We start from the raw sequence: 12211 nt of genomic DNA, 5'->3' as shown, positions 1-12211 counted from the left end.
AAATTGAAAATCTGTACCCATTAAACAATAACTCCCATTTCCCTCTTCCCCCAGCCCCTGTCTTTCTGTCTTTATGAATTTCTACTTTCTGTCTCTATGAATTTGCTTATTCTAGGTATCCCTCCCATTAGTTTTGAGATAGGGTGGCCTCCTGGAAATTGGAATTTGGAGTTCACAGTACTCCCAGGCAGCCAATGGGTCATGAAGGTGATTTAGGGCATATGCAGAATAGGCTGCTGAGTTTTTAGTGGTGAGATGGGCTTGGTGTGTGTGCTGAGATGAATGTTATTTTGTCAGGTCCTAGCCTATAATCAGGTAGGCAGGTGTCCTTCTTGTGGGGTTGACTGGCAGGGGGTCTGTGGGCATAGCTGAGATCATGTCAGAGGTATTATCTTCCCCACTTTCAAGTCTGTGGTCCAGTGAGCAGAGGTGTGGCAGGAATGCAGTCTTGGGGACCTCATCCCTCACCTGTTGGAATGTAAGCCCGTTCATTAGATTAGCAGTGTCAGGGCTTCTTACAGGATGGCCCTTTCTTTTCTGGAGAAGAATGGCATTGCTAGTGTGGCTGGAGCCGTACAGGCGTGAGGAAGAGAAGATACATGAGACCAAGATAGTCTAGTCAGGGAGAGAAGACTCCAGGACTTGGAACGTATAGAGGAGGGAGTTATAAAAGCTGTGTGTGCTTCCAGTAGAAAATCTGGAAATAAAGAAAAGTATAAACCTAAACATAAATCATCTGAAATACCATCACACACACGACCACTGTTCACTTTTGGCTTGTTTCCTTTCTCCTTTAGATATTACTCTAAGGAGTTGGAATCATATCGAGTACTTGAATTTGTATCCTGCTCTTTTCACTCTGATTTAGGGCATAAGCATTTTCCAGAAGGATTAAATGTCTTTATAAATATTATTTTAAAGGACTGCCTAATCCTTTATTGTTTGGTTGCTCCGTAACTTATGAAGCCACACCCCTTTGTTGACGTTTGCAGTCTCTAGGAGCCTGAAAGAACTTCAGGGACTACAGAACTTAACCCATTTAATTGACACGGCGGCTTCAGAAAAAGCAGGTCGTATTATTTCCGTCTCCATGGCTCATATCAATCGGTGACGAAGAGCATGGATTTTGAAGTGAGATGGAACTGGGCTCATTTTACAGCATGTCCACTCGGTACCTTGGCAAATGGGGGGGGGTTGCTTGCCCCTCTGAATCTGCCTTCTCTTCAGTCAAATAAGGATGGTTGAATGAGATCATGGATGTAAAGGAGCTGGGACAGGGTCTGGCACCCGTGAACAGCTGAGCAGTGTGGTTGTCGCTGTTCAGATGAGGCTCAGTCTCCTCATGCCCAGGCCCGAGTTCTGCCCACCTCAAAGGCTTTGCTTCTCCTAAAGAGTTCTTAAAGACAGGCTTAGCAGTACAAGCAGAGATGTGGGACACTGGCCAGAAATCATTGTGGAAAAATTAAAAAATTAGTACGTGTGTGTTTGTATACACATGTGCGTACAAGCATGCATATATGCAATACATATACACACATAGACATACATTTACACACATACTCATATATATGCATACATGTACGTGAACACACGCACACACACGTAGCAGCCACACATGGCAAATTTATACTTGCTTAAGGAAAGTGAGATGAGCAAGTTCTGGAATTACCCCCTACCCCCAAAGTCCTTGCTTCTTACAGAGTAGAAACAGAGAGAGAGAGAGAAGCACCCTACCCCACAGGCTTCTTGTGAGGACCCCATAGGATACTGTGAAAGAGCCTGGCTGCCGTGGGCCCCTGGTGATGTTGGCCTCCTTCCTGGCACTGTGACTGGTCAGCATATGGGTCTCTGGCTCATGGGTTCGGGGTTGGGGGGTCGATCTCAGGTCATCCTGGGATCTGTTACTGTGAGTCATTCCACAAGGAAATGGACTGAGGCGAGGAGGTGGGAATGTGTGAGGTCATTTCAAGCCAGAGCAGTGGAGTCAAGTCGCTATTGAAAAGGAGTGAGGGGAGGGCTGGGGATGGAAGAGCAAGATCACATGGACTTGGCCTCTCACAGGAGGAGCAGCACAGAAGGCCAGGGCCTGCAGTGCCCCTGGAGTCTCTTTTCTGAGCTCCCCACCCTGGGCTGGTGTAGACAGAGGGCAGTATCCAGGCCCTGCTGCAGGCTGGGCACTTGGGTGGGCTTTCACAGTACGTCTCTTGGGTGCGTTTTCATTAGCCTTTCCGGTCGGGGCTCCGGATGGCATGTGTAAGTAGACTGCGTGTGTGAGTTCAGCCTGCATGGAAGGGGCTTTGACTTCCTGTGGGTGATCTCAAGGGCTAAAACCAGGAGTGGGGAGGAGCTATTGGAGAGAAAGCATTGATCTCCCTGGAGAGCAGCTAACAGGAATCATCTCACCGAGGCTCTCTTCCAGCCAGAGGAGGCAAGGGTGGGGCAGGCTGCCCCAGGAAGTGGTGCGTGCTCCACTCGGGGAGCTGACCGAGGGAAGGCTGGGACCCCTGGCTGGAAGGAGATTCAAAGTGGCCCTTTCGGTCCCTTCCCAACGCTGGGAGTTGCCCCTTTAGGTTCAAGTTGGTGTCACGTGCCCTGGTAGATGGAAAGCCAGGCCTCCCTGGGCCAGGTGAGAGGGTGATGCCTGCAGACATCACCTGTAAACCAGGTGTTCTGCCCATGCTGGGCTCTGCAGAGAGGCAGCGTGGGAGGCGTTTCCCACCGCCTTGGCCCTGGCTGCCTCCTGCCTCATCTCAGATGTCAGATCCAAGTAGCCATGACCCTGAGTCTTCCGAGTGCGAGGCACAGAGCCGGGGGCTTTTAGTCTTTCCAACCACCTGCGGGTGCACAGGGGTGAAGACCCCCATTTCACTGCCGTGGAAACTGGGCCCTGCCCCATGGCCCTTTGGGGAGGTTAACCTGGGAGATGGTAAGTTTGAATGGGGGGCTTGGCAGTGGAAATGAGGAGAGGGTTTGGTTTTTAGATTGCATTTACCTTGAAACATGTCTGTGAGCCTTCACGGTAGGGTTGAGGGCTGTGCTTACCTCATGCTGCTGTGAGGGAAGGTTCTGCCCGGTGTCCCTCCCAGCCCTCCTTAAGTTTTTATAGAACTCCGTTTTATCCACTGCCTGGTCACACTCTTTGATGCCATTTGGCGGGTGATGAGGCCCAGGAAAGGCACGGGGTGGGAGTCTCCACATGTGAGTGCATTGGCAGCTCTTGGGCCAAGGAGGCTCATCTCTCATTTTGAGAGCTACTCAGGGCCTCTATATAAACCTTGAACTTGTCTCCCAGTTGTCATGGGCTAAGAGCCCATTACCAGTGCTGGGATCTGAGGCCCTGGGTTCTAATTTGTAACAGCCAGAGGCAGGGAAAGGGAATTGCTTTGTGACTCATAAAGTCACATAGGCAGAACCACAAATAAGGGACTCCAGTTGGCAAAGACCAAATTGTTTCAAGGCTATTCTTAGAAACTAAAGCATCATGTCTTGTTTCTTCCTGGAAAATGCAGAAACCTTTCATATTTCTGAGTAGTTGGTTTTATTTATATTTCATATCGAACTCCAAAAAGGCAACAGCTGGGTGGTGATTGGCAAGGAAGGCTAACGAGAGCTATTACCCAGGATCCTCTGATTTAACTAATCCTTGATCTTCTTCTTTTAAGGAAAGAGAGGGGTATCCAGCAAAATACTGCACTCCAGTTTCTGGAAGCTGGGACTCAGACTCAGGGGAACCCTTCTAAATCAGCCTTTCTAGTTCACTCACAGAACTACCTTGTACCATGGATGTTTTCAGCTCATTACCCAAATTTCCTCATATGAGTTTCCCCACTTTTCATATGAGGAACTTAAAACTCGGAAGCGGAGTTGTCCAAGGCTACACAGTTAGGAAGTGGATTTGAAACCAGATCTTCTGTATAGAAAGCCCATGGCCTCTAATTGTGAAGTATATATGATTGCTTGACCTGGGAAGCTAGTACCAGTGGTCATAATTATGTTCCTTCTTCTCTTCCTTTTGGTCTGATGACGTTTGAGCCATCTGACAAATAGTCATGAGTGCTGGTCATCATGGAGTCACTAGGTGCTAAATACATTACCCACGTGATTGAATTCATTCCTTACCCCCCTGTGACTCGAGTATTGGTATCCCCACTGATCAGATGAGAAGACAGGCTGAGACAGACTAGAAAAAATGCCGAGGGTCACATGGCTAGCGAGTGCGTGAGACCAGACTCACACCCAGGTTTGCCACACTCCGAATATCTGGATGCTTTTCTGGGAGGAGACCTACTCCGCATGGGTGTCAGAGTTATTTCTCAGGTCTCTGACTTCAATTGCAAAGCGGTTTTAAAGGTTGAGACTAAACCCTTTAGACGGCAGGGAGGCAGGGCCGAGCCTGGCACGGGCTTCGCGGGCACAGTCCCAGGCAGGGCTTATCTTCTTCTGTCCAGCCATCTCCCTCCACCTTCCCGTATCTCACTCCAGATAAGAGCTAGTTCCTGGAGCTCTCACACCCACCCAGGGCCCTCAGCACCACTTTGTCTCTTTCCCTTGGGGCCCTAAAATTAAGTTGTTCATTTTTCTTTTGTGGGAGGAGGGGAGGCGGCTGGGGGGGTTGGGAGGAGTCAGGTTCTTCCAGTTTATAAATTATTCTCTGGGAGTCCGGTCTGGCTTGATAACTCAAAACAGTTCACCATTTTAGACAGGGCGGAGTTGGCGACTTGGAGAATTGAGTTACAAAACTCTTTTTTCAAACTAGTGCCTCCCCAGCTTCAAATCTGCCCCAGGTGATGGCTTCAGCATACATCACATCACGCTGGTGCTCCTAGGGCCAGGCTCTGCCATCACTCAGGAATCTCTCACTCCACAGCAACTCTGCAAGCTCTCATACAAAAGAAGCAGCTGAGGCTCAGAGCTTACATGGCTTGTGTAAAGCCAGGTGGGCAGTGAGGGGCCAAGCTGAGCTTTGGACCCAGGTTTCAAGAGGCCCAAAGCCTGTGGTTTTTCTCTGCACCACCTGCCCATCGTCAGAAAGGACTGGAGGATTCCAGTGGAACTCAGGTAGCTTTGCAGTTGTCAATCAGCTACTGCAGCGCTTGTTCAATCCCGGACATAGAAGTGGTTCCAAAGATAGATAAAGACAGAGGATGTTAATATGCTCTGAAAAGCGAACGAGCCTTGTTCTCTGTTTATGCTCTCTGGGTGGTGAGTCTTGCACGTGGGGAAAGTTGAGACTTTCCCCATGTGCAAGAGGCAAAGTTTATGTGAGTGATGCCAGCGTGAGCACTGCAGACATTAAAGGAGCCGACTGATCATGTCTTTTGGTGCCAGCTTTACAAGTTGGTTGAATTTGTTGAGTTGAGGGGACTAGAGTACGGAGTCCCGTCTGCAGAGTGGAGCTTGGCTGGGCCTGGAGCAGGGAATGTACTGTTCTCCCTTCGGCCGAGCCTGGTGCCAGGCCCGTTGGAAGCTCTTGGGGGAAGAGAGATGGGAGGGACGGGTCCTACGCTGTAGCCCGTGCCACTGCACCCATCAGTATCTGGCTGCCTGGAGAGCTTGTCGGCCCCCAGCAGGCGGCCCCTCACAGGTGGTGTCCAGCCAGGCCACATAGCATGCATGTGTGTGCTTTTCTTTCTCCTGCTGTCCCAGCTTTCTCCTGCTTCCCAGCTTCTCCTCATTGTGCTGGGCAGCCCCTCAGCTGCCTCCTTCTCCAGTCCACCCCGGCCATCTTCCCAAAGACTCGTCTCACCCCGCTGCTCTGTCTCCTGAGCCCCACGGCCCTCTGGAGAAGCCAGGCCCCCCCTACGGTCTGCCCCAGACACCCCATCACACCTGGTCACCAGTCCTGAACTCCTGACACCTTGAACTTGCTGTCATTCTGCAGCTGTGCTGGCTCTTTCCAGACTCATGCCTTCATATGGTCCATTCCCCAGTCTTCTAGTGAAAACCACCTTGTTCCTAAAATTGTATCGTTTTGGCATTTCCCTCTTGTGGCTCCTTTGGACTCCTCCAGGCTCTGTTTAACACCTTCTTTAGGCTTCCGTGTGCTGTGTTCATTTTTTACAAGTGCTGGCCTGGTTGTCTTGTAATCAACTATTTATGGGCCTGCCTTCCTCACTAGGCTCCGTCTTTGTATCCCCAACATCTAGGGTGATGCGTGGCCCTTGCTAAGGCACCAGTAGTTATTGCTGAATGAATGAGTAAAAGATTAAGGAAGAAGATAAACACCATTCTCTGCTTTCAGTTTTATAAAGCCAGCCCGCAATCCAAATGCACCCACAGTGGCATTTCGGTCTGGAGAGTGGGAAGCTGCCCAGCCCGAGGGCTTTGTCTCTGTTTGCTGACCTCCCCCTGCCAGGCCTCTGTCGGGGGTGGGGGGGGAGCTTGACCCCCTCAAGCCCTCCTGGCAGCTGGGCCAGCCCCAGCTCCTTCACACTTATCTTCTTGCACTAGCTTTAGATTCTGGAAGAATAGCTGGTGCTTTGGAAAATCAGCTCTAATTTATTTTTGTTCCTTTGAAACTTAAATGACTTTCCTAAGAAAATGCCTGAGGTTAGAGTGGTGCAGAGAAGAAAGGACGATGGCCAAAACCCAGGCAAGCTATTTTTGTGATGTGAAGGAACCTCCATCGCGGTTTTTCCTTCCTTCAGACTAAGCACTTGTTCCAAATAGCTCCCAGCTTGGGCTTACAAAGCACAGGCTCCTTTTGTGCATCAGGAGGAACCCCACGTGTCTCTCTCTCTTTCTGTATGTCTGACTGAGGTGGATGCTGTGCTTCTAGCAGATACTAGGAATGGAGAGGAATTTTGAGAAGTTGCCATTTGCTGTCTGTAGAAGGGAAAGACCCGCCTTCTGGTAACTAACGAAGGAAGACTTAAAAGTGTGGTGTCTAAGGATAGGTGGGATGGTGGTCATGAAATCTAGGGAGGCATGTGCTTTGCTTTTTGGGGGCTGTGCACTCATGTCATGTGATTAGGTTACGTTAACATTGGCACCAGGAATTATAGGTTTCCAACAGTGCTAAATCTGGTGTGCCCTTCTGGGTTTTGTTTGTTTTCCTTTTGCTAGTTAGTACTTCCAGAACCACTGCTCATAGCAAGATTGACCAGGTAATATTGACGTCAGCCAGGATAGATCTTTGGCAATGTGTAGTTCTTTTCAGCCAGCCAGGGGAGTGGAGTGTTGGGGAGAGAGATTGCCAGCAAGGCAGCATTGCCAGGTTAGAAGGTATGATTATACCTCTCCTATGCATTATGTATGTTTAGTATTAAGTGTTATGTTTAGTATGTTAGTGTCTTAAAGGAATTGTATTTTTACCTCTCCACACCTTCTCCCCACTCTACCCTCATCCAGGAAGCTCACCTCTGCCTCTGCCTACCTTTGCAGGTGTGACGTTTCTCCAGGTACTTCATGGTGTTCTCCTCCATCGTCTCCACACCACTGCTCTACGTGGCTCCTGAAACATGGGGGAAAACGAGGACGAGAAGCAGGCCCAGGCCGGGCAGGTTTTCGAGAACTTTGTCCAGGCTTCCACGTGCAAAGGCACCCTCCAGGCCTTCAACATCCTCACACGGCACCTGGATCTAGACCCTCTGGACCACAGAAACTTTTATTCCAAGCTCAAGTCCAAGGTGACCACCTGGAAGGCCAAGGCCCTGTGGTACAAACTGGACAAGCGTGGGTCCCACAAGGAGTATAAGCGAGGGAAGTCCTGTATGAACACCAAGGTAAGGGAAACTCCAGCGTGGATGCTTCTCACCCTGTGGGCCATGTGGGTTGGCTTGTCGGGAGGTTAGGAAACTGTTGCCATTTTGCCATTGTAAGGTTCTTAGTGGGTGTGGATGTGTTTTATTGTTTGGCTCAGCTGAAGGTTGCCTTTGTCTGTATATGAACAGCTTATCCTGGTTGGGGGCTTCTGTCTCATGGTGGCCTCAGCAGCTCTTCTTGTGTCCTTCCCAAGGCGGAGAAGATGAAGGCATGCTTGATGCTATCCTGTTTCTACTATTACTACTACCACTACTTCTTCTAGTAGCTACTGTTTACCAGGTAGCTTCTTTGGGCCAGGTGCATTCTGTACGTGGTCTTGTTGAACAGCGCAGTAGTCCTTTGGATCATTTAAGAGATATGAAATCTGAGAAGGCAGTTACCTTGCCCAAAGTTACGTAATAAGAAGGCAACCTCGATCTCTCTGATTCTAGGGCTTAGGCCCTAAATTCCCTAGAGAGGCATAATTAGAGTTGTGTCGCCCTGGGAGTAAACATTTTAGAAAGCTCCCTGACTTTAGTTGGGTAAGAAATAGATCTTTGGGGCTTCCCTGGTGGCACAGTCGTTGAGCGTCTGCCTGCCGATGCGGGGGACGCGGCTTCGTGCCCCGGTCCGGGAAGATCCCACATGCCGCGGAGCGGCTGGGCCCGTGAGCCATGGCCACTGAGCCTGCGCGTCCGGAGCCTGTGCTCTGCAACGGGAGAGGCCACAACAGTGAGAGGGCCGTGTACCGCGCAAAAAAAAAAAAAAAAAGAAATAGGTCTTTGGTCTTTACTGTCTTTTCTTCCCTCTCTCTCTCTTCCTCTTCACATCTCCGCATTCTCCACCTCCCCATCCCCTTCCTCTGCTCAGGATCCCACTCACAGCTAACCCTCCACAAGCTGGTCACTTTCCCCACTGAGTGGCCGTAGGCGACATCAGTGAACGTGGGGCTGCCCAGCGCATCACATCTCTGATAGCTCTGCACCACCCATCCCCAAATGGGCAGCCAGAAGTCAAGACTTCCCTGGGGGCTGTCAGCCCTGGGCACTGTTCCAGGCTGCATGTTTAGGTTAAAAGCAGCGAGCGAGCTGTATTTAGACCTCACAGGAGGTAGCTCAGCCAGAGCCCTTGGAATTCTAGTCAGTGCCAATCCTAGACAAGAGGATTGAACTCTCCATAGAGATCAGGACTGTTGTGTTTTTGTTTTGGTGATGTGGAGCCGTTGAGTCCACCGTGGGATACGCCGCTTTCCCTTGCCCCGGGGGAGACAGCTGCCAGGCTCCTCTGAGCCTGGGACGCACAGACCGTTTGGAGCACAGGCAAGCATTCCATCAGGCTGAAGCAGCCCAGTCGCCTTAGCCCAGAGCATATTAGCCATCCAGGAAGGGCCTGCCTGTAACCTGCCAAGCTTCGGCCTTACACAGAGGAGAGGGAAGCGTTAAAGAATAACGGGGGGTGGGAGGTGGGGCCAGTATCCTAAGTGCCACCTCTGCCCAGTACCTCCTTTCCTAGTTGTTGTAACTTCACGGTTCGTGGTTCACTGGGCAGCTCTTCAGAGTTCCAGGAGGGGGAAGCTTTTAACTTTCAAAGCTTCACCCTTTTCCGTAATTGTATATGGTGGTTTTCTTTTAAAATGACCCATAGAAGTCAGGCGGCTGGGGTGCAATATGTTTTCTCAAGGAAGATTTTCAGAGCTCTTATTGTATCAGAAAATGCATTGCCCCATACACCCAACAGTTTCTAGCTGCTGAGGGACTCTCTTGGTGATCTGAAGACAGACCTTCGGAGGGAGTCGGCCAGCGGAGGGATGGAATGGAGAATTGACCACCATGAAGATGTCCTTTCAAAAATCACTAGCCGGTTGCCTGGTCTGTCTGGCCAGCCCCTATTTTATAAGCTATGATGGCTTGAAGTGGAAGAGTCCTTACATCCTGTGGTTGGCAGGTCATCGTTGATGCCTAAGATATAAAGGAAAAGGACTGTCTTTAGTTAGTGAAGCTGGGTAAGAGTGGTTCTTGCCCAGGAATTTATACGCCTTTCTCAGGAGGAGGAGCAAAGACATTTGAAATGTGGTAACCCATCCCATAAAAACTACTTGGATCCTAAAGTGTAGAAGATACATTTGAAATGCACTCTACGGATGGTTATGACTGTGCTAGGCTACTTTATCCTCATGTTTCAGAAACTCAAACTAACCTAAACAAAACAGGGAAATGAGGGAAGTGATTAACTCGTATAAACAGGAAGGTCCAGACACTCACAGTCTTTCCCATCCTCTCTCCTTCCATCTCTCTTAGATGTTTTGCTCTGTTTTGGCTTCATTCTTCCCTCCTGCAAACAGATTTTCTTCATGATGCTAGCCTCTCGTTCATATCTTTGTAGCTCTGTGACCCAAAAGACCAGAATCTTTCTCTTCCTGCTCGGTATGGAAAAAAATCTCAGGGAAGGATTTCAACTGGCTCACCCCTGGGCCAGTTATTGTGGCCAAAGCCAGAGGAGCTGACCACTGTCTTTGGCAGCCCTTTTAAACATCACGTGATTGACATGAGGGAGGAACAGGTCCCCAGGGATGTGGAGGTGGGAGATAGACAAACAGCAGGTGTCCTCTACCTGACAGGTGACTGCTTGTTTGCTTTCTGGTTATGGAACAGGCCTCGCCATGTTGGAGTCACGTGGCTGTGTAGTGCTCACTCTAAGAGCCTGGCGCTCCTGGTTGTGAGTCAAGTAAAACAGAACGCGGTCCTCCCTCTTTTCCGACATGAACAGACACTGTCTTGCTCACACACCTCACTTAGGTTTATCCTTTGGTATACTAGTTTACGTCGTCAAGCATTAGCCAAACGAGAAGTGCTGGGCATTACTGTGCACGTGGTTCATCATTAACGCTAAGCCGTGTAGCAAAGGCGTGTCAGGTACCAGGCCTATAGCCAAGCTCCTGCTTAGCCACAGGTAGAATGGGAATGAATGAAATGCAGCCAGAACTCCCACCTTCGCCCTGATGTGGATGCCTCTCGGCACCATCTGGAGTGGATCTGGGCCTCAGCTATTCACAAACATTAATTAGCCCCTTCCAGGCGCTATGAGCCCTGTCTGCTCCCTTATGCCAGCAGGACTGTGTGTGTGTGTGTGTGTGTGTGTGTGTGTGTGTGTGTGTGTGTTAGTGGTGATGGCAGCGGGAGATTGGTGACCGGGATCTATTTGGAGAGGATGACGTCTGGTACAGGTGCCAGGGGACAGGGAGGAGGACCTACAAGGTCCCTAGAGCAGTGGTCTAGGTGCCAGCTGCATAATCTAACTTGAGATCAGTGTTCATTATTGATTATTATGTATGAGGGTTTTGCCAGGCACTTAATAATTCTTTCCCTGGGTGTGATCTGTTTGCATAAGAAAGGAGTGAACCAACGAGCAAGCCAAAGAAACTCTTTCAGGACTGATATTGGCTCTGAATTAGGGCAGTACCCGGATCAAATGCCACATCCAATTGTGTAATGTTCCTGGGGAAAACAGCCCTGAAGAAAATGCAATACATAATTTGGCCTGGGAATTACCATCATCACAAAGTCATGGAGACTGCTCGTTTATTTTATATGTACCTTTAATGCTAGGAGAAACTTGAAAGAATGTTGTGTACAATCTCTGCATTTGACAGATGACAACCAGGGGGCCCAGGAACCTGAAGCTATTTGGTTGAAGCTAGCGGGGAGCATTGCCAAGATTCGGATTCTGTTTATTGGTTTCCTCATACAGTGTTTCGTTCATTCATTCATTAGGTATTTCAAATACCCTAATACCCGAGTAGGTATTTGACAGAGGAAATGGTTTGAAAGATTAATAAGAAGTGGTTCTTACTTGAGCTTTCTATAGAGAGGACAGAAGTGTCATCATTTCTGTATTTATTCAGTTAATCATTTATGGGGTGAATGATTATTGAGCAGCTACTATGTGCCAGGCACTTGTCTAGGCACAAGACAGCCACTTAATAGCTCTGCGGCCTCAGGCAAGTTACCGAAATCCCTGATCCTCAGTAGACATCTCTGTAAAATGAGGATAATAATGGTACTTTCTTCATGGAGTTACTGTGAGGATTAAATAAGGTAATCTTTGTAAAGTGTTTAGAATGCTGCCTAGTACATAATAAGTGATCAGTAAATGTTTAGCCATTATTATCATTAATATCCTAAGTGCTATGAGAGAGTTGTATATACTGTTCTGCAGGAGTACAGAAGAGCGACTGGGGTAGTCTGGGAATGCTTCCTGCAAGAGGAGGTATGATTTGGGGCTTGAGAGACTAGTAGGAGTTTGCCTTGCTTTACTGAAGGAACAGCTAGAGGGAACATAAGGCAGAGAAACATATTTTGGTAAGAGTACATTACTCATGGAATGGGAATGAAGGTACCTGTGGAGAGAGGGAAGCAGGGAGAGCGTGAGAACCAGAGAGAACAGAATGGATGAATGGCAGGAGACCAGA

The 12211-nt window shown here is 49.1% G+C and overlaps 1 protein-coding gene across 22 annotated transcripts in view; it reads left to right on the top strand.

Annotated features, from left to right (window-relative positions):
- The window catches only part of MICAL2 (microtubule associated monooxygenase, calponin and LIM domain containing 2), a 222379-nt gene that overhangs the window by 42933 nt on the left and 167235 nt on the right, over positions 1-12211 (top strand). For 19 of the 22 annotated variants that reach the window (XM_049713783.1, XM_033404495.2, XM_049713786.1 and 16 more), the window contains one exon: positions 7384-7724. In XM_049713783.1, the coding sequence (XP_049569740.1) occupies positions 7461-7724 (264 nt within the window). In that variant the 5' untranslated portion in view covers positions 7384-7460. Of the gene's footprint in view, positions 1-7350; positions 7725-12211 lie in introns of all 22 variants that reach the window. The other 3 variants (XM_049713782.1, XM_049713790.1, XM_049713791.1) reach the window with 1 other exon arrangement.

This window comes from Orcinus orca, chromosome 8 (genome assembly GCF_937001465.1).
Source record: "Orcinus orca chromosome 8, mOrcOrc1.1, whole genome shotgun sequence".
In the NCBI taxonomy this organism is placed as follows: domain Eukaryota; kingdom Metazoa; phylum Chordata; class Mammalia; order Artiodactyla; family Delphinidae; genus Orcinus; species Orcinus orca.
This window is presented reverse-complemented; position numbering and strand designations above follow the sequence as displayed.